Source organism: Scyliorhinus canicula, chromosome 8 (genome assembly GCF_902713615.1).
Source record: "Scyliorhinus canicula chromosome 8, sScyCan1.1, whole genome shotgun sequence".
Taxonomy (NCBI): Eukaryota; Metazoa; Chordata; class Chondrichthyes; order Carcharhiniformes; family Scyliorhinidae; genus Scyliorhinus; species Scyliorhinus canicula.
This window is the reverse complement of record NC_052153.1, coordinates 91,032,396-91,054,588: the sequence shown is the minus strand read 5'-3', so window position 1 is coordinate 91,054,588 and position 22,193 is coordinate 91,032,396. Positions and strand designations below refer to the sequence as shown.

The window sequence follows — 22,193 nt, the reverse complement described above, 5'->3', positions numbered from 1 at the left end:
TCCTGGTTCTACAAACATAATTATTTTTAAACAAACACATTTGAATCCTAGGCTTTTAACCTTTAAATTTCCCATCACATTTATAATCCAATTTTCCTAACACCTTTAATCATCTCAGCAGTAATTAGTATGGCTTGTTTATTCGCCATGCATTATCTTTGGTTCTTTCGAACCATTTCTAATTTTTGAAAATAAACTGTTTTTAGATTTTCAAAATGACTTCATCAAATTGTATGGGCGGTATTCTCCGCTAAGGCCAAAAATTGCGGAGACCGTCGTGAACTCGACCGTGGTTCACAACGGCCTCGGGGCCCGCTCCCCGCACCTAATTCACCCCCACCCGGGGGGCTAGGAGCGGGCCCCCGTCGTTCCCAGCCGCGACCTTGGCCGCCAGAAATGACGCGCGAACGCCGCTTTTCATGATGTCATCCGCGCATGCGCGGGTTGCCGGTACCAACCCGCGCATGCACGAAAGACATCACTGCGCAGCCGGTACGAACCCGCGCATGTGCGGTGCCGTCTTTCTCCATCGCCGCCCGGCAAGACGTGGCGGCTTGATCTTGCCGGGCGGCGGAGGGGAAAGAGTGCGTCCGTTTTGGACGCTGGCCCGACGATCGGTGGGCACCGATCGCGGGCCTGTCCCCTCCGGAGCACAGTTGCGGTGCTCCCGTCCAAATCGGGCCCCTAGATGCCCCAAATGGGCACCTGGCGCCCGTTTCATGAATGCAGCGACCAGGTGTGGTTGCTGCCGTGGTGAAACGGGCGTGAAGGGCCGGCCGCTCGGCCCATCGAGCACGGAGTATCGCCGTTCGCCGTGAAAAACGGCGAGCGCCGATTTTTCAGAGAAGGGGGGGGGAGAATCGCGGGGGCGCCAGGGGGGGCGTAAAAAATGTCGGGAGGCCCTCCCGCGATTCTCCCAGGCCGTGTGGGGAGCGGAGAATTCCGCCCTATATGTTTCAATGTGGCTAATTGTTTTGACATTACAGACTTAATGCTCAGTGAGATTTCCATTATTACTCCTTTCCCTTTAATAAACCCTCCGTGGCTAGTTATGCCTTTCAACACTTACCCTGCCCACACCATTGTGGTGGCAGTGTGGGTTTTGTCACATCTTGGCTTGGACCATTACTCCTCTGGCATTTTATCCATCTGGGATGAATGTGAAGCAGGTAATGATCACTGAAGCAAGAAAATAAAAATAACGATGACACTAAATGCCATGAGTTCTTTGTTCCCCTTTTTCCAAAGTTTGGGAATTAGTCTAAGGAACTGGAAAATTAAAATTTTCATTTTTTTGTTTTATAATAAATGTAAAGTAAAGCATTTCAATTAACTTCCCTATATTTAAGTGATAATAGAAGAGAAGTGAGTCGCTGATGATTTGTTTTCATAAGTTCAATTGTCGAATAAAAATAATAATGGCAGGGCGGCTCCAAGTCCTGGAAGCACATCTGTTCAATGTGGGGACTCCAGGACATCATAATAATAATCTTTATTAGTGTCATAAGTAGGCTTACATTAACACTGCAATGAGGTTACTGTGGAAAAACCCCTAGTCACCACACTCCGGTGCCTGTTCAGGTACACTGAGGGGGAATTCAGAATGTCCAATTCACCTAACAAGCATGTCTTTCGGGACTTGTGGGAGGAATCCGGAGCAGCCGGAGGAAACCCACGCAGACACGGAGAACGTCCAGGCTCCGCACAGACAGTGACCAGGCCGGGAATCGAACCTGGGACCCTAGCACTGTGAAGCAACTTGTGTTAACCACTGTGCTACTGTGCCACCCATTCATAATAGCCATATGTGCAGGAAGTGTAACTTAGGCAAAAGCTGGGGTCATACTGTTGAGAGATTTGAGGATAGCACATTTATAGATGCGGTCACCGACAAGAGTATGCAGGGAGAGAGGGAAGAGTAACCACCAAGCAGTAAAGGCAGGTAGAGCAGGAATCCTATTGAGTTTATTTCACTCTCTAACCCGTATTGATTGCTGATTACTGGTGAAAATGATAATTCAGCTGGGGAGTGCAGCCAGACCCAAGTCCATGGCGCCATGGCTGGCTCCGCTGTGCAGTGGAGCATGAAGAAGAGTGAAAAAGTGATTGTGATAAGAAATTCGGGGAACTGGAGGGCATTTCTGTGGCCATAGATCTGAATCCAGAATGGTACTGGGTGTAGGATGTCACTGAACGGCTACAGAGCACCCTGAGGAGCAGTGGTAATGGTTCACCTAAACTGATGACTTAGGTAAAAAGAGTGTTGCACTTCTCCATTTAGAATTTAAAGAGCTGGGTAGGAAATGAATGAGCAGGATCTTAAAAGTATTAGTCCCTGTACCGCACGTAAGTGAATATAGGAATATGAGGATTGAGCAGATGAATATGTGACTGAAGAGCTGGTGCTCACCACCCTCTGTGTGAAGAAATTTCCCCTCTGGTCTCTTTTATATCTCTCTCCTCTCACCTTCAACCTATGCCCTCTTGTTATAGACTCCTCTATCTTTGGGAAAAGATGTTGACTATCTAGCTAATCGATACTCCTCATTATTTTCTAAACCTCTATATGATCACCCCTAAGCCTCCTACGCTCCAGGGGAAAGAGGTCCAGCCTATCCAGCCTCTCCTTCTAACTCAGATCATCAAGTCCTGGTAGCATCCTCGTAAATCTCTTCTGCACTCTTTCTAGTTTAACAATATCCTTCCTATAATAGGGTGACCAGAACTGAACTCAGTATTCCATGAGTGATCTTACCAAAGTCTTGTACAACTTCAACAAGACGTTCCAACTCCTGTATTCAATATTCTGACCAATGAAACCTAGCATGCTGAATGCCTTCTTCACCATCCTGTCCACCTATGACTCCACCTTCAAGGAGCTATGAACCCATATTCCTCGATCTCTTTGTTCTGTACCTGTCCCCAACTCCCTACCATTAACTGAATAGGTCCTGAATAGTAGATTTGATCGACCAGAATGCATCACCTCACATTTATCCAAATTAAACTCTATCTGCCATTCATCGGCCCACTGACCTAATTGGTCAAGATCCTATTGCAATCTTCTCTGACCTTCTTCACTATCCACCATATATATATATATATCACAAATAACAGTGGACCCAGCACTGATGCCTGAGGCACACCGCTGGTCACAGGCCTTCAGTTTGAAAAACAATCCTCCACAACCACCATTTGGCTTCGGTCGGCAAGCCAATTTTGTATCCAATTGGCTACCTCCCCCTGGATTCCGTGAGATTTAACCTTTTGCAATGACCTCCCATGCAGTACTTTGTTAAAGGCCTTGCTAAAGTCCATGTTGACAACGTTGACCGCACTGCCCTCATCTACCTTCTTGGTTACCCCTTCAAAAAACTCAATCAAATTCGTGACACATGACTTTCCCCTGACAAAGCCATACTGACTTTCCCGAATTAGCCCTTGCCTGTCTAAATGCCTGTAGATCCTGTCCTTCAGAATACCTTCTAACAACTTTACCACTACAGAAGTAAGACTCACCGGTCAGTAGTTCCGGGAGGCTTATCCCTGCAGCCCTTTTTAAACAAGGGCACAACATTTGCTACCCTCCAACCTTCAGGCACCTCTCCTGTGGCTGTCGATTTAGAAATCTCAGCTAGAGGGCTGGCAATTTCCCCCTGGCCTCCCACAGCGTTCTGGGATATATTTCAGCAGGCCCTGGGGATTTGTCTATCTTGATGCGCTTTAATACCTCTAGTACCTTCCCTAGTTCGGTCCCGGCTCTGGGTCACTGTCCGTGTGGAGTTTGCACATTCTCCCCGTGTTTGCGTGGTTTTTGCCCTCGGAACAAGAGATGTGCAGGGTAGGGTGGATTGGCCACACCTAATTGCCCCTTAATTGGAAAAAGTGAATTTGTTGCTCTAAATTTATTTTTAAAAAATCTCCAGCACCTCCTTCTCTGTAATATGTACATTCCTCAAGACATCACTTTTTATTTCCCCAATTTCCCTAACATTCGCTCCTTTCTCAACAGTAAATACTGACAAGAAATAGTCATTTGGGACCTCTTCCATTCCTTGTGGATCCGCACATAGATGACCCTGTTTATCCTTAAGAAGCTCTACCCTCTCCCTAGTCACGTCTTTGCCCTTTATATATCTGTAAAAGCTCTTTGGATTTTCCTTTGCCTTATCTGCCAAGACAATCTCATGTCCCCTTTTTGCCCACCTGATTTCTCTCTTAACTCTACTCCAACAAGCCCTATACTCTTTAAGGGATCCACTTGATCCCAGCTACCTATGCATGTCATATGCATCGTTCTTCCTTTTGACCATGGCCTCAATATCCCAAGTCATCCAGGGTTCCCTACTTCTACCAGCCTTACCCTTTACTCTAAGAGGAATGTGCTCACCCTGAACCCTAGTTAGCACACGTTTGTAAGACTCCCACTTACCAGCTGTCCCCTTGCCTATAAACAGGTTCCCCCAATCAACTTTTGAAAGATCCCGCCTAATACCATCGAAATTGGCCTTGACCCTATTTAGAATTTTAACTATTGGGCCAGAACTATCATTCTCCATAGCTATCTTAAAACTAATAAAATTATGGTCACTGGTCCCGAAGTGATCCCTCACTAACATTTCCATCACCTGCCCTTCTTTATTCCCCAAGAGGAGGTCCGGTTTTGCCCCCTCTCTAGTCAGGCCATCCACATATTGAATGAGGAATGCTTTCTGAATATACTCGACAAATTTCTCTCCATCCAAACCCCGAGTGCTATGGCTGTCCCAGTTAATGTTGGGAAAATTAAAGTCGCCTACTATTACCATCCTATATTTCCGGCAGCTATCTGTAATCTTACATATTTGCTTATCGATTTCCCACTGAATATTTGGACGCCTATATTACAGTCCTATCAAAGTGATCTCAACCTTCTTATTTTTTTATTTCTACCCATATAGACTCAGTGGGTGAACCCCTGGATATATCCTCTCTCTCTACTGCTGTGATGTTGTCCCTAATTAAAAACACAACTCCCCTCTCCTATCTCCTGGTCTATCTTTCCCCGGAACATTGAGCTGCCAGTCCTGCCGCTCCTTTAGCCATGTTTCAGTAATAGCTATAATATCCCAGTTCCATGCCCTGTGTTCATCTGCCTTGCCTGTTAGGCCCCTTGCATTGAAATAAATGCAGTTCAATCTGTTTCTCTGCCTTCCACTTTTCTCCTTACTGGCTTTTGTTTCTATCCCTTCTTTACTACCCTCTGACTTCCTCCATTGGTTCCCATCCCCCTGCCATATTAGTTTCAGCCCTCCCCAATAGCGCTAGCAAACAATCCCCCTAGGACATTGGTTCCAGTCCTGCCTAGGTGTAGACCGTCCGATTTCTAATGGTCCCACCTCTCCCATCACCGGTTCCAATGTCCCAAAAATCTGAATCCCTCCCTCCTGTACCATCTCTCACGCCATGCATTCATCCTGTCTATCCTGTCATTCCTACTCTGACTTGCACGTGGCACTGGTAGCAATCCTGTGATTACTACCTTTGAGGCCCTACTTTTTAATTTCGCTCCTAACTCCCCAAATTCAGCATGTAGGATGTCATCGCGTTTTTTTTTTTACCTATATCGTTGATGCCTATATGCACCACGACAGCTGGCTGTTGCACTATCCTGCACATCTTTTTCGGTCGTAGGGTGAGACCCACGCAGACACAGGGACAGTGAACCAAAGCCGGGATCGAACTTGAGTTCTTGGTGCCATGAGCAGCAGTGCACCATGGTGCCACCGTAATTGCTTGTGATTCATGATGCTTTCAGTTGCTCAGATTTTTTGTTGGCCTTTGAGCAGCAACTTCTGGTTACTAGAAATCTTTTCAACTCTTAGGAGAATATCTAGCATGCAGTATCAAGCAACCATTTGGCTCTTCAACCAGTTAAATTGAAGAATCCTTACTACATACGCTGGGCAGAATCTCCCCATAATTTGCCAGAGTGTCAGTTTCAGACTGAAAACCAGCATGTCGCTCTCTCGCACGGCCAAGTTTTGTCACCAGATCCTCTGGTTTTCAGTGCACAGAGAACCTGGGGACGTAATTTTTGGCACCACTCTGGGGGAGACGAGAGCTAATAGAGCCGGAAGTACTGGCTTCACAGAGATTTGTGAGTCATCTTGAAAGAGCACCCCTTCCTGTGCGAACCTCTTTCCCCCCCCCCCCCCCCCCCAGACTCTGGCGAAACTCCCCAATCTTCGAAGCAACCCAATGGGTCTCCCCTGAGGGTCCAGGTTGACCCTGTTCTTCTCCCCTGTGGGCTCTACTAATCATTGCACTCCCAGTGGGTTCCCCTCGACAGCTTCAAGTTTTGCAGATGTTGTGTCGGCACATTATAAATATTCAGTGAGGGTAGAACATGTTGCAGGAAGCCCTATAATGAGATTTAAATTTATTAATATGTATTGAAGTGAAAAGGCGGGAATTGTGTTACCACATGGGCGAGGGATGTGGAACAATGGGAAACGAGATCTCACCCTTCAGAATCTCATTTCCTGACCCTTGTGAGATTTTGGGCCCGCGCCACTGTTTACGCTAACTGCTAACACAGGCTCAAAATCACTCCTACAGAACTTAAGCTAGGGAGAATGAATTAAATATTTAATTCAGTGTAAAATCATGAACCGCAAACAAAGTGAGAGCGTGAAAGATGGGATTTAGCGAGAGCAAGAGACAGAAGTTTAAATAAAAGTTCATTTTAATTTCTTTTAAATCCCAACAATAATTAAAATCTAAAGAAATGAGATTCCACTCTCACAACAGTGAATTTTCAGCGCCAGATATGTTGCTTGATAATCAAGATTTATCATACTGTTTAAAATTTACTTACACCTGAATGTACAAGCCCTTTTTATTGTTTGTTCAGTGGGTACCTGGTGGCCAAGTGCAACAATGTCTTGCGCTTTATTTATTTCAGTGCTGAGCTGTTTTGGCAAGTACAGGTATAACAAAGCTATTGAAGAGCAGAGTAATTCCGTAAACAACTTTCTTATTTCCACTTTTTATTGCACCTAAGTAGATACTGTAAGTTGCTGTCTAATTTACTCAATAATTGAGCACCAATAACCAAAGTGACTATTAATACAAAATCCAGAATAAGATCGAAATTGTTAAACCATTTTAAATTATTTTTCCTCAGGGAGCAATTCAAGGACCTGAGGAGTTCATGGAAGGAATGGCCTTGGGTGTAAAAGCATTGGTGGGAGGAGCTGTTGGTATGTATTTGCACTTTCTGAAAGTAAACTGATTGTACCTAATTTGTTGGTTTAGCAAGAGCTGGTTCACTTGATAAAGATATCAGTTTAAATTTTCAAAATGTTTATATTGTGATTTTATCTTTCTGTTTGTTGCATTTCCTTGCTGCAGAATATTTAAAATGTAGCTACCGTATATACTCGCGTAACATGCGACTTTTGAGCACCTAATCTGAAGCCTAAATTTTGGGGGTTGCATGATACGCGAGGTACAAAAATCGCGGGTGTGAAATGCTGGCCAAGATAAGTCACATAGCATCCAGCTGGCTTTACTAGCGTCGTTCAACCACTTGCCGTTTCCATTCATAAAAACATGAATGGAAACGTCAAGTGGCTGAACATCTTCCCATCAGAATACTACTCTTCAGATTTTGACCACAGCATTCTGATGGGAAGATGTTCAGCCACTTGACGTTTCCATTCATGTTTTTATGAATGGAAACGGCAAGTGGCTGAACAACGCGAGTAAAGCCAGCTGGAAAGCTGTTCGAATCGCGAACAGCTTTCACAGCAGAATCAACTCTTCCCATCTTCCCATCAGAATACTACTGATTGAGGGCAGCGCGGTGGCCTAGTGGTTAGCACAACCGCCTCACGGCGCTGAGGTCCCAGGTTCGATCCCGGCTCTGGGTCACTGTCCGTGTGGAGTTTGCACATTCTCCCCGTGTCTGCGTGGGTTTCGCCCCCACAACCCAAAAATGTGCAGAGTAGGTGGATTGGCCACACTAAATTGCCCCTTAATTGGAAAAAAATAATTGGGTAATCTAAATTTATTAAAAAAAAGAATACTACTGATTGTGACCACAGCATTCTGATGGGAAGATGTTCAGCCACTTGACATTTCCATTCATGTTTTTATGAATGGAAACGGCAAGTGGCTGAACAACGCGAGTAAAGCCAGCTGGAAAGCTGTTCGAATCGCGAACAGCTTTCACAGCAGAATCAACTCTGCAGAAACCACATACAATGATACCATTTGGAAGTTTTAGTTTCCAAAATTAATTTCCAAAAAAGTCACTCGCATGATACATGAGGTATACCATAAAAGCATGTTTTTGGGCCGAAAATTTAGGGGTCGCATGATACGCGAGATCGAAAGTTACGCAAGTATATACGGTATTTAACAATCCTTTAGCCGTGAGACCACACAGACCTGAGAATGACTGGAACAGAACTTTTTATCCCATTCATCGGGTTGACCTTAGAATTCTGAATTCTAATTATCTTAAAGCCCTTTCAATCTTGTGCCATTGGTGAAATGAATTAGTAATTTATGAAGAATAACCAAATTATTTTCATTACTGTAAACATCGAGTGGGGAAATTATAGTTTAAAGGGTCTGGCATACGTAGGGTTAATGTGGGACTGAGTATAGTACTACCCACACAGTGGTGTAAGAGAATACATAACCCATACCTAGAGGGTCAGTCTGGTGTTGGACAGGGCCATGTGCACAGGAATCAAGGAGACAGCTCCTAGCTTGAACCCCTTACTGTATATATGCACATAGTTCTTGTAGTTAATAAATATAGCTAACCTATTTAAAACTATGAAGACTTCATTAAAATGGTATCCAACACCCGACAATAACAATAATTTAATTCAAATGCTTAACATATAGAAACAACAGGTGGCCTAATTTATGATATTGTGTCCTTTGTTGAGGGCCCTATTTCAGTAATGATGTCAATTCTAAAAGGGGACCGCAGGAATATTTATGAAGATCAAATTGGGGGTGAGAAACATTAGTTAAAAGGTGATTTCTGTTTCACTAAACATAGGTGTTTGGAGTAGATCTGTTGGAGATGTTCAAAATGGAGAGGTGTTGATAAGACAAATTGGTAAAAACTGGTCAGCGAGTCAGTAACTAGAGGACACCAAAAGAAACAAAATTTAGCTTTTGAGAATTATTTTAGATGAGGGTTGTTCAGATGTGGAAAGACCTTTCAGAAACAGTAGAAAACAGAAAACAAATAGCTTTTGAAAGAGAATTGGTTAAATATTTGAAAAGTAAAATGTAAAAATTATGGGAGCAGTGCAAAGAAATGGAATTAGGTGGATCGTTCTATCAGAGCACTGAATGTCAATCTCCTGGATTACACAAGTTGTAATGAAGCAATCTTTAATGTGAAAAAAAATGTCCTGAGGCACTTTGTGGAAGTATAATGAGACAGAAATTGAAACAGGCCAAAGGATGAGGTATTTGAAGGGTAACTAAAAGGTTGGTCAAAGAGCTATAATGTAAGAACTCTATTAAAAGAAGAATGAGAGATTTAGGGAACAAATTCCAGAACTTGAGGCTTGGGTAGCTAAAGGCTCAGCCACTGATGCTGGGGCACAAGAAGCACAGGAGGCCAGTAGGAAGGAATGGAGGAGAGCAGGAGCCAGGGGACAGAGCCAGAGGTCAGCGGGGGAGGGGGAGGGCAGCAGGGGAGAACCAGAGACTAACGTGCATATGAAAATAAACATGGCTTTTAAATGGAGATCGCTGTTACAATTATTTTCATTACATAACAAAGTTAGAACGGAATAAAGGATTCTCAGATCAACAGGGGGGACTGCAAAAGGACTTAGACAGGCTAGGAGAGTGGGCAAAGAAGTGGCAGATGGAATACAATTTGGGAAAGTGTGAGGTTATGCACTTTGGAAGGAGCACAAAGGGACTTGGGAGTCCATGTTCAAGATTCTCTTAAGGTTAACGTGTAGGTTCAGTCGGCAGTTAGGAAGGCAAATGCAATGTTAGCATTCACATCGCGAGGGCTAGAATACAAGACCAGGGATATACCTCCGAGGCTGTATAATGCTCTGGTCCAAATATTCCATTTGGAATATTGTGAGCAATTTTGGGCCTTGTATCTTGGGCCCTTGTATATTGGGCCCCTGTATTGGGCAGCACGGTAGCATTGTGGATAGCACAAATGCTTCACAGCGCCAGGGTCCCAGGTTCAATTCCCCGCTGGGTCACTGTCTGTGTGGAGTCTGCACGTTCTCCCCGTGTGTGCGTGGGTTTCCTCCGGGTGCTCCAGTTTCCTCCCACAGTCCAAAGATGTGCAGGTTAGGTGGATTGGCCATGATAAATTGCCCTCAGGGTCCAAATTGCCCCTTAGTGTTAGGTGGGGTTCTGGGTTAAGGGGAGAGGGTGGAGGTATGGGCTTGGGTAGGGTGCTCTTTCAAAGAGCCAGTGCAGACTCAATGGGCCGAATGGCCTCATTCTGCACTGTAAATTCTATGAGAAGAGTGTGCTGGCCTTGGAAAAGGTTCAAAGGTGGTTCACAAGAATGATCCCTGGAATGAAGAGCTTTTCGTATGAGTAAAGGTTGAGGACTCTGGGTCAATACTCGTTGGAGTTTAGAAGGATGAGGGGAGATCTTATTGAAACTTACATGAGGTCTGAATAGAGTGGATGTGGAGAGGATGTTTCCGCTTGTAGGAAAAACTAGAACCAGAGGGCATAATCTCAGACTAATGGGACTATTCTTTAAAACAAAGATGAGGAGGAATTTCTTCAGCCAGAGTGGTGAATCTGTGGGACTCTTTGCCACAGAAGGTTGTGGCGGCCAAATCACTGAGTGTCTTTGAGACAGAGGTAGATAGGTTCTTGATTAATAAAGGGATCCGGGGTTATGGGTTGAAGGCAGGAGGATAGGGATGAGAAACATATTAGCCATGATTAAATGGTGGAACAGACTTGATGAGCCAAGTGGCCTAATTCTACTCCTAAGGTCTTGTGGTCTTATGGTCCTTGGTTCCATTTCTTAAAGAAAATTAGGCAAAAATGTTACTGAAACAAAAGTCTGTGGTTCTTAACTGCTATCTTCAATAATTAGGTGTTTTTGAATTGCCAACTCTGGCTGGACATATTCTAGGAGATGGCATCACATGTGCTACCTTCAACCTTCCCCCAGACTCCTGCCATTGGTCATACTACATATATAACATCATGGAATCCTGTCTTCCCAGGACTTTTCAATGTGTCCCCGTTTTGACTTTTGAAAATCTGGTCACCCTAAGGATCTCCCCACCTTAGAGGCATACTGGAACAGGGGAAGACATCTTGGTATGTCTGAGAGGTAATATTGGAGGAGGATGGCTGAGCACTGCCAATCTTTGCAAGAAGACCTCCAACCAAAGGGAACCCAGATTCCTGCACTTGTAGTGGCTTTGAAGCTTATCATGATCCACAGTTTATTGGCAATTTATTCTAAGATCGCCAAAATATGTTTATCCTCGGGTACCGAACTTACTCAACCAGTCTGCACTTGCAGACAAAACCGTTTACTGTTGGATCAGGTGCCACCATTGGACAGCATTTGCTGAACAATCCTCTGAACTAATAGCTACATGAACAACCAATTTAAAATAATCAGTTGAGCTTTAAATGAAGCTTATTTATGCTTGCTATTCTTCTGGACTTATTCTGTATAAATTAAATAAATATATTCAAGCCTTGCACCTTTTTTAATTCTCCAGAAGCATGGAAAGTCCATCGTTCCCTATAATGCTTCAGCAAATCGGAACTGACCTCCAACCAATTAGGATTTGTTTTATCCTGTAGTATAAATTGTTGATTGTTGGAAAAATGGCATTCGGATTGCAATTGCAGCTGATGGACCTGTGCGATAAACATAAGACCATGTCTCCCAGCCTACAAACCTGCCTAACTTGGGGTGTTGCTCAAGTGCATTTTTCATATGATGCACACTGCTGCCACTGTGTGTTAGTGAACATTTAAGGTTGCATGCAGTGCCAATCAAGAAGTTTTGTTTTGGATGGTATAAGCTTCTTGAATGTTTTTGGAGCTACTCATCCAAGCAAGTCACAGTCCTGTTTTGTGCCTTGTAGATAGACAGGCTTTGAGGAATCTGGAGGTAGGTTACTCACTGCAAAAAAAAAAAGTTTCTGATCTGTTCTTGTAGCCACAGTATTTATGTGCCTGGCCCAGTTTAGTTTCTGGTTAATGGTAACTCCCAGGATGTTGATTGTGCTGAATGATAATATTTGTTTCTTAGAATACACACGTTATTCTTTCTCCTCATGTAATTACTGATGCAAAATAATTATTCCGTGTGCCCAACACTACTTTATTTTCATTGACAATATCACTTTTCAAGTGGTCCACATTGATCGTGACCACCTTTTTCTCTCCTACATGAAGAAGACATTGGGGCAAATCTTCCGGTCTCTGGACACTGGAAATACTGATGTGCGGACCTATATGGGAATTGCCTGTGAAGTTTAAACTCCCGTAGTGCGATTCCCCCTTCTCCCAGGACCTACACAAATGTTTCCATCTCTGAGCTAGTGCCTACAACTTCAGGGAGATCTGTGGTACTTAGCTGGGTAGTTCCCCAGGAAATGTTAGACCCACCCACCTCACTCGCCTACCTCCTTCATTCATTCACTCTTCCATTCACTGTTAGTTTGCCACATGGCACTGCCAAAGAAGATGTCCTATCTGTTAGGAATGGGTTAAGAGACATTCCAATTAGATATCAAATTGATGTTAAGTATTCAATAATTGGCACTGATATGTAAAGGGGTTGCAGGAGGTACTTGGTGTTGATGATAGAGGTTTGTATGGAGTATGTTCAAGGAAAAATAAAGGTGTTTGGAAAAGGAGCAGAACTCTTTACTCAACAGCAGCCACAAACTGACACTATCTTCCCCCACCTCTTCGCTCTGACGAAGCTTCCTGCGAGATTGCACATGTCTTTGACAGCCAGGATTTGAATATTCTGGAGAAAATGCACAGCAACATTAAGTTGGAAGAATCTTGAATGCAGCAGCAATTTAATCATCACCGTCACTGCTCAGAAGGTTTCAGGCCATTATATTTGGTTTAAAGCACAGTGTAATATCATTATTTCATCCACGTTGCACAATTGTGTAGTTAGATATTGGGCAGTAAGAACATGCTTCTAAATATAAGATAATCAGACTGTTATCTGTTTCCTACAGAGCAGCAAATAAGTACTCTAATATGAATGTGGACATCTGTAATACGTTTTTACATATCATTATGCATTCACATTCATATGATTTTTCTTCATCAGCACCACTTGAAGGTTTCAAAGTTAAGTTGTGGATTAGAGTTCAAATATTTATTTACAATAAACTGAAGTGTGAAGACAATTAAAATAAATGTAAACTTGAGTTATTAGTACTTAAGAGAACACTACTGAATTAATTTCCCTGTGGGTTCTTGTAATACGTTTGCAGAAGAACTGGAAAAACTGTTTTTGTATTCTGAAGAAGTGCCATATTGGACTCTGTTTTTCTCTCCACGGGTACTGCCAGACCTGCTGAGTTGTTCCAGCACTTCCTGTTTTTCTATCCCATCTACAGCATCTGCTACATTTTCATTTCATTTTAGTATTTAATTCACTATAACATCACTTCTAGGAATGCAACCTTGAAGAAGTTCTGCTCTTCTCTTTGATAGAATTTCCATTAGTCTCTTTCACCTTGCTCGCCCTCATTGTTTTCAATCATTGTTTTCAATTTCCTTGCTTGTGTTTAATAAAGGGTTTACCAAAAATTTGCTTTCACAACCACATCTCTTTCCTCAGTGACTGTCTCCAGCTCTGACTTACTCCATGGAATGCCAGCTACAGTGCTATCATTCATGTTTCAAATCCATCCAGGATTAAAGTGATCTCCGAAGCGTACACAGTTCCTCAGACTGCTGTTCTTGTCGCATTCTGAGATCCAGACTGCATATAACACTTAACCTCTCCCTCCAGTGACACTGAATCCCCACTTCCATTTAATTCTTTGTCTCATCTAACATCTTAGCAATAAACGTTTTTCTTCCTTTCAGGTGTTAAGGAACACAGACACCAACAACTTATTGGTTACCAGCATTCCTCCAGATCCTTCCCTTCCCTCTGTCTCCATCCCTCCTTCTACTCACAACTCAAAAGAAGATTCTGTAGAAGAGTCATATTGGACTCAAAAGCTTTCTCCACAGATGCTGTCAGACCGCTGAACTTTTACAGCACTTAGTTTTTATTTCAGATTCCATCATGGAAAAACTGATTTGTTGTGTAAATTCTTGGAAGGTAAAATAAATTTGGGAGAATCTATAACAAACCAAGTTAATTTGTAAATAATAGGTGGACTTTTATTCATTTAGGGTCTCATTTATTATTTTTGAAATCTTCTGATTCCTTAAATCTGCAACATTTACCAATCTTGTATAGTGATTCTTTGCACACAAAAAAGTCAAGAATGTTGAAGAAATATAATAAATAAATTGCAGAAGTTATCATTTGCAATATTACTAATTCTAAATTGTCCCTGTAGGTGGTATTGCAGGTGCTGCTTCTCGAATAACTGGTGCAATGGCAAAAGGTGTAGCCGCTATAACGATGGATGAAGAATACCAGCAGAGACGGAGGGAGGCCATGAACAGACAACCAAGTGGAATTAAAGAAGGCATTGCACGTGGAGGAAAAGGCTTGGTGTCGGTAGGATTTGCTAAGTTACATTCACTTATCTAGAAACAGACAAAAATGCAATAGGAGTAGGGCATTTTAGCCCCTTGAAGCCTGTTCCATTATTCAGTGAAATGAAAGCTGATCTGTGACCTAACTTCATATTTCTGCGTTTATCCCCTGTACCTTTTGGTTAACAAAAATCTTATAAATCTCAGATTTTGATTAGTCATTTATTTAAAATCAACTGCCACTACAGAGTGCTCCAGCCTTCTACCACCTTTTGTCTGTAGAAGTGTTTCCTCATTTCATGCTTAAAAGGCCTAGCTCTAACTTCGAGGCTTGTTCCCAACAAGTTGATATTTCTCTTTTTCTACCTTATCAGTTCCCTTCAATATTTTGAAAATGTGAATTTAATTGCCCCTCAGCCTTCTACATTAGAGGGTTTATAACCTTAGTTTTTATAATCCCTCCCTGCTGTATATTAGAAGGCTAATCCAGGCCTTAGAATCTCAGCATTTTTTGGTAAATCTACAAAAACTGAGAGCAAACAAGTTACACGTGACTATGCGGATTTATTCATAGGAACAAGTATAGGCAATCAACCCCTCAAACATTAACTCTGCTGATCTCGATTTCCAAATTTTCAATTTACCTATTCTTGTCAGCTTTGTGGAGGTGTGATTCTGAGAAGAAAGCCTGAAGGAGGAAAGAGAGTTGAAGTGGAGAAATTTAGGGAAGGTAATTCCAGAATGGAGAGCAGAGGCAGGTGAAGGGACAGCTTCCAATAATGGAATGATGAAAATCTGAAATGTTCAACAGACCAGAATTGACGTAATATAGAAACCTAGTAGGGTTGTAGGTCTGAAGAAAATGACAGCGCTAGGAAGAGCGAGGCACTGGGAGGGATTTAAAAACAAGGATGAGTATTTTTAAGTTAATGTATTGCTTACACAGGAGCCAGCATAGATCACCAAACCCACAGGGGTGATGAGGGAACGGGACTTAAACACTGCATATTACATTCCATTCTGAGCACCACATTTAAAGAATGATATCAAAGCCTTAAAAGAAAATAAATAATGTTTTAGAATGAGAGCAAGGATAGTTGCGGTGGGACTGAAGAAGCTGAATTTGTTCTTCTTGGAGGAGAGATGTTTTTGGAGCAATTTGAAAGGAGACTGTGATGAATGTTATCAGTAGCTGATAAAATGGTACCTTACCTTTCATGCATTGGCCCTTTAAGACCAGGCTTGGAACCCTGGGGGACTCCGCCTTTGGCTCCGCCCCCAGGAACCGGTCTATAAGATAAGGCTCACTCAGGCAACATGTGATGAGCACACTTCTCGGCTGCTGTACAGTTCTCAGATGACTAAAGCCTTTGAATCATCTATCTTCTCCCCTGTGTCGTGATTGAGGGTATCTCAATTTAATCATCTGATACATCAAGATGGACAGCGCTCTAAAGCCAGAGAAACTCAACCTGGACGCTCGGTCTCCGGAAGCCCTGGAAATTTTTAAATATTGGCTGCGGTGTTTTGAGGACTATATTGACTCCTCAGCGACTGAGGTCGACGGCGCTCGCAAACTGCGTTTACTACATGCCGGGGTGAGCCACCGACTCTCCTCCGCGATCGAGAACGCTGCAAATTACGAAGCTGCGGTCGAGATACTGACGAATCGCTTCGTGAAGCCGAATAATGAGGTACACGCCAGACATTTGCTCGCAACCTGCAGCCAGAGTTCCGGGGATACTCTGGACGAGTGCGTGAAGAGACTCACTGTGCTCGCGAGGAACTGCAACCATAAAGCAGTGAAGGTAGAAACCCACATGAACTTGCATATTCACGATGCTTTTGTGTCCGGTATCAGGTCCTCGTACATCCGGCAGCGGCTCCTAGAAGACGGGGCAAAGGATCTGCAAGGCACGGTAACACGCGCCTCTTCCCTAGAAACGGCCCACCGTAACCTCCATACGTACTCCACGGACCTTGCAAACCCCTCTCGATCCCCTCCAGACTCGGCCACGCTACAGGCCTGTGCCGCGTGGTGATCTGTTCACTCCAGGGGTTCCCCATGCTATTTCTGTGGGCAAGGTCAGCACGCACGGCAACGTTGCCCGGCCCACTCCGCGCTCTGCAACGACTACGGGAAGAAAGGGCACTTTGCTAAAGTCTGCCTGGCTGGCCCCAAAGGCCACAAACAAAATGAAATGAAATTAAATTCGCTTATTGTCACGAGTAGGCTTCAATGAAGTTACTGTGAAAAGTCCCTAGTCGCCACATTCCGGCGCCTGTCCGGGGAGGCTGGTACGGGAATCGAACCGTGCTGCTGACCTGCTTGGTCTGCTTTAAAAGCCAGCGATTTAGCCTGGTGAGCTAAACGAATCCTCACCAGGCCCAGAAATCCCGGTCTCACAGGCCCCGCAACGCGGCCGCACGGCGGCCGGACACGCCCACTTCCGACGCGTCATCAACCTCGTGCGAGTCATGGGAGCGGCCATCTTGGTGGCGGCCATCTTCGAACCCCGACACGTGCGTCCGACGGCGGCGGCCATTTTGTGAGTCCGACTTAACCGAGGACTCTGCGATCACACTCGATCAATCGCGGCCGAAACACCTGCGTAACTCGATGAGGCGCGTGCGAATCAACGGCCACGATACTCCCTGCCTATTCGACTCCGGGAGCACGGAAAGCTTTATCCATCCAGACACGGTAAGACGCTGCTCCCTGCGCACCCACCCCTCCTCCCAAACTATCGCCCTCGCCTCTGGGTCCCATTCGGTCCAAATCACGGAGTATTGTGTCACTGACCTCTCAATTCAAGGCGCTGAATACACCCGTTTTAAACTTTATATCTTTCCTCAACTCTGCGCCCCCCTGCTGCTCGGTCTGGACTTTCAGTGCAGCCACCGGAGCCTGACACTGAAGTTCGGCGGGCCCCTGCCCCCACTCACGGTCTGCAGCCTGGCGACACTCAAAGTTGCGCCACCCCCCTCTTCGCGAACCTCACTCCCGACTGTAAGCCCGTCGCCACCAGGAGTCGCCGGTGCAGTACCCAAGACATGACTTTTATCAAGTCAGAGGTTCAGCGGCTACTAAAAGACGGGGTCATAAAGGCCAGCAACAGCCCGTGGAGGGCTCAAGTATTGGTAGTCCACTCCGGGGAAAAGCAACGAATGGTAGTGGATTATAGCCAGACCATAAGCCGCTTTACGCAACTCGATGCTTATCCATTCCCCCGCGTAGCAGAAATGGTGACTCACATCGCCCAGTATCGGGTATTCTCCACGGTCGACCTAAAATCGACCTATCATCAACTCCCTATCCGCTCAGAGGACCGTCCCTACACGGCGTTTGAAGCAGCCGGTCGGCTGTTTCACTTCCTCAGGGTCCCTTTTGGTGTTGCAAGCGGAGTCTCCGTTTTCCAGAGGGCGATGGATCAAATGGTGGACCAGTACGGCTTACGGGCTACCTTCCCGTACTTGGACAACATCACCATCTGCGGCCATGACCAGCAGGGCCACGACGCAAACCTGAGGAAGTTCCTCCAGACTGCCTGAGCCCTCAACCTCACGTACAACAAAGAGAAATGCGTGTTCCACACAACCCGGCTAGCCATCCTCGGCTACGTCGTGGGAAACGGGGTCCTAGGCCCAGACCCCGACCGCATGCGTCCCCTTAAGGAACTCCCCCCTCCCCCGTAGCCTCAAGGCACTCAAACGGTGATTGGGGCTTTTCTCCTATTACGCCCAGTGGGTCCCCAGATATGCGGACAAAGCCCGGCCACTCATTAAGACTACGGTTTTTCCCCTGACGGCTGAGGCCCAGTCGGCTTTCAACCGTATCAAGGCCAGCATCATCAAGGCCGCCATGCACGCAGTGGACAAAGCCATTCCCTTCCAAGTAGAAAGCGACGCATCAGACGCGCCGTGGCTGCTACCCACAACCAGGCAAGCAGACCAGTAGCTTTCTTCTCCCGAACCCTCACCGCCTCGGAAATTCGGCACTCTGCAGTCGACAAGGAGGCACAAGCCATAGTGGAGGCCATGCGGCACTGGAGGCACTACCTAGCCGGTAGGAGGTTCACCCTCGTCACCGACCAACGGTCGGTCGCCTTTATGTTCGATAACGCACAACGGGGCAAAATAAAGAATGACAAAATTCTGAGGTGGAGGATAGAGCTCTTCACCTACACGTACGATATTAAATATCACCCGGGGAAGCTCAACGAGCCATCAGATGCCCTGTCCCGCGGCATGTGTGCCAACGCGCACAAAGACCGCCTGAGAGCCATCCACGATGACCTCTGCCACCCGGGGGTCACCCGGCTTGCCCACTTCATCAAGTCCCGCAACCTTCCCTACTCCACAGGGGAGGTCAAGGCCATGACTAAGGCATGCCAGATCTGTGCGGAATGCAAACTGCAATTCTATCGACCAGACAGGGCCCGCCTGATAAAGGCCTCTGGGCCCTTTGAGCGACTAAGTGTGGACTTCAAAGGGCCCCTCCCGTCCACCAACCGCAACATTGTGGTGGTATGATTAGCGTAGCTGCCTGCCATTGGTGCAGAACACCGGTTTACCATTGGCTCTGGTCGGTCATGTGCCTCTCGACCGGTTGGTCATGTGCCTCTCGACCGGTTGGTTGAGACCAGTCATGTGACAGCTCCCCGATTGGTCGAGAGGCTGAGTTAACCCCGCCTCCAGGGCGGGGTATAAATACCCAGTACTCCCGGCGGTCGTCCTTGTACTGTAATCGACCGCAGGGCTAACATCTAGCTGATTAAAACCATACTTTTGTCCAGCAACTCGTCTCGTGTTCAATTAATAGTACATCAATTTAATCAGCTAGAAATTTGAAGACGGAGCTCTGGATCAAGCCCGAATGCCTCCGCATCAGCCCGCAAACTCAGAACGCATCGGAAATCTTCAAGCATTGGCTGGCGTGTTTCGATGGCTACCTGGCATCCGCAAGCAGACCCCCACCATGGCACAGAAGCTTCATATTCTCCATTCCAGCGAGGGCATGATAGGGGAAGAAAATGAGTACGACGCGGCCATGGATAAGCTGAAAGGACAATTTCTTAAGCCGGTAAACCGAGTGTTCGCCCGATATCTGCTGGCTACCAGACAACAGTTCCCCAGTGAGTCCTTAGATGATTTTTACCAGGCCCTCGCTGTCCTGGGGAGGAATTGCGCCTGCCTCCAAGTTTCAGCCACTGAGCACATGGAACTTTTGATCAGAGATGCTTACGTGGCTGGGATGCAATCCGCCAGCGGATGTCGGAAAAAGACGACCTCAGCCTAACTGAGGCACGGACTCTCTCCACCTCCCTGGAGGTCGCCGACTTAAATGCCCGCGCCTATGTCCCCAGACGCGCTGCAGCGCCCTGGGCCTCCTGGCACGCTTCCCCACCGCCATCCGCCGCTCCCGACCCCCCTCAGGCCTGCGCCGCGGGACGCCCCAACAAGTCTGCGGGGTCCCCGCTGCAATTTCTGTGGGTTCGCCAAACACCCCCGCCCGCGCTGCCCGGCCCGTTCCGCCCTTTGTAAGAGCTACGGGAAGAAGGGCCATTTTTCGTCGGTCTGCCAGGCCAAATCGGTCGCTGCTGTGCCGCGCAGCGACCGGGGATCTCCTCCTCCGGGCCCTTCCAGCGCACCGCGCCAATCTCTCTCCCGGGCCCCTGCGCGCCTCTCTGCCCCCGCTCTCAGCCGCTCCGATCGGCCCGCCGGCACCGCTAACCCCGCCCCCAGCAACCACGAGGGTCCCACGGGTGCTGCCATCTTGGACCCCGGACGCCACGTGCGGGTTCTGGGCGCCGCCATCTTGGGGCCCCAACTCCACGTGCGTGTCCTGGGCGCCGCCATCTTGGGGCCCCGACTCCACGTGCGGATCCTGGGCACCGCCATCCTGGACTGGCACACAAGGTCCTGCCAGCACCTACTCGGCCGACGACGACTACGACGATGGATCTTCTCCACGGCTCTCGGCCATTCAGCTCGACCAGGCACGTCCACGCACGCTCACCAAGGTGACGATGCTAATCCACCTCAACGGGCACGAGACGGGCTGCCTGCTGGACTCCGGGAGAACGGAAAGCTTCGTACACCCTGACACGGTAAGACGCTGCGCGCTCCATGTCCACCCTGTAAAACACAAAATCGGGTTAGCCTCAGGTTCGCACTTCGTCCGTATCACCGGATGCTGCATCGCGGACCTCACGGTCCAAGGGAAGGTTTTTAAAAATTATAAACTCCTTATCCTCCCCGACCTTTGCGCACCGGCACTCCTAGGACTGGACTTCCAGTGCAACCTGCAGAGCTTGACCTTCCAATTCGGCAGTGCTATACCCCCCCTCACTGTCTGCAGCCTCGCGTCCCTCAAAGTGGACCCCCCCTCCTTGTTTGCTAATCTCACCCCCGATTGCAAACCCGTCGCGACCCGGAGCAGATGGTACAGCGCCCAGGACCGGACCTCCTTCAGGTCCGAGGTCCAGAGGTTGCTGAAGGAAGGGGTCATCGAGGGCAGCAACAGTCCCTGGCGAGCCCAAGTGCTGGTGGTCCGGACTGGGGAGATAAACCGAATGGTCATCGACTACAGCCAGACCATCAACCGGTTTACGCAACTGGACGCGTATCCTCTCCCCCATATTTCCGCCATGGTAAATTAGATTGCGAAATACAAAGTATTCTCCACTGTGGACCTCAAGTCCGCTTATCACCAGCTCCCCATCCGCGCGAGTGGCCGCAAGTACACCGCGTTAGAGGCTGATGGGCGCCTCTACCACTTACTTAGGGTTCCATTCGGTGTCGCAAATGGGGTCTCGGTCTTCCAACGGGAGATGGACCGAATGGTCGACAAGTACGGATTACGGGCTACTTTCCCGTACCTCGATAATGTCACCATCTGCGGCCACGATCAGCAGGACCATGAAATCAACCTCCAAAAATTCCTCCAAACCGCAAAACTCCTTAACCTAACTTACAATAAGGATAAGTGCGTGTTTAGCACCGACCGTCTAGCCATCCTCGGCTACATAGTGCGTAACGGAGTGATAGGCCCCGACCTCGAACGCATGCGCCCCCTGATGGAACTCCCTCTCCCCAATACCCCCAAATCCCTTAAACGCTGCCTGGGTTTCTTCGCTTACTACGCCCAATGGGTTCCCAATTACGCCGAATAGGCCCGTCCCCTCATTCAGTCCACGACCTTCCCGCCGTCGTCAGAGGCCTGCCAGGCTTTTAGCCGCATCAAAGCGGACATCGCAAAGGCCACGATGCGCGCCATCGACGAGTCCCTCCCCTTCCAGGTCGAGAGCGACGCATCTGACGTAGCTCTGGCGGCCACCCTGAACCAAGCAGGCAGACCCGTGGCCTTCTTCTCCAGAACCCTCCAGGCTTCCGAATTCCGCCACGCCTCAGTGGAAAATGAAGCCCAGGCCATAGTCGAAGCTGTGCGACATTGGAGGCAC

The 22,193-nt window shown here is 46.9% G+C and overlaps 1 protein-coding gene across 1 annotated transcript in view; it reads left to right on the top strand.

Moving 5' to 3' along the window:
* The window catches only part of vps13a (vacuolar protein sorting 13 homolog A), a 634,190-nt gene that overhangs the window by 524,262 nt on the left and 87,735 nt on the right, over positions 1-22,193 (top strand). Inside the window, 2 exon segments of the mRNA XM_038803880.1 lie at positions 7,169-7,244; positions 14,589-14,752. Of these exon segments, the coding sequence (XP_038659808.1) occupies positions 7,169-7,244; positions 14,589-14,752 (240 nt within the window).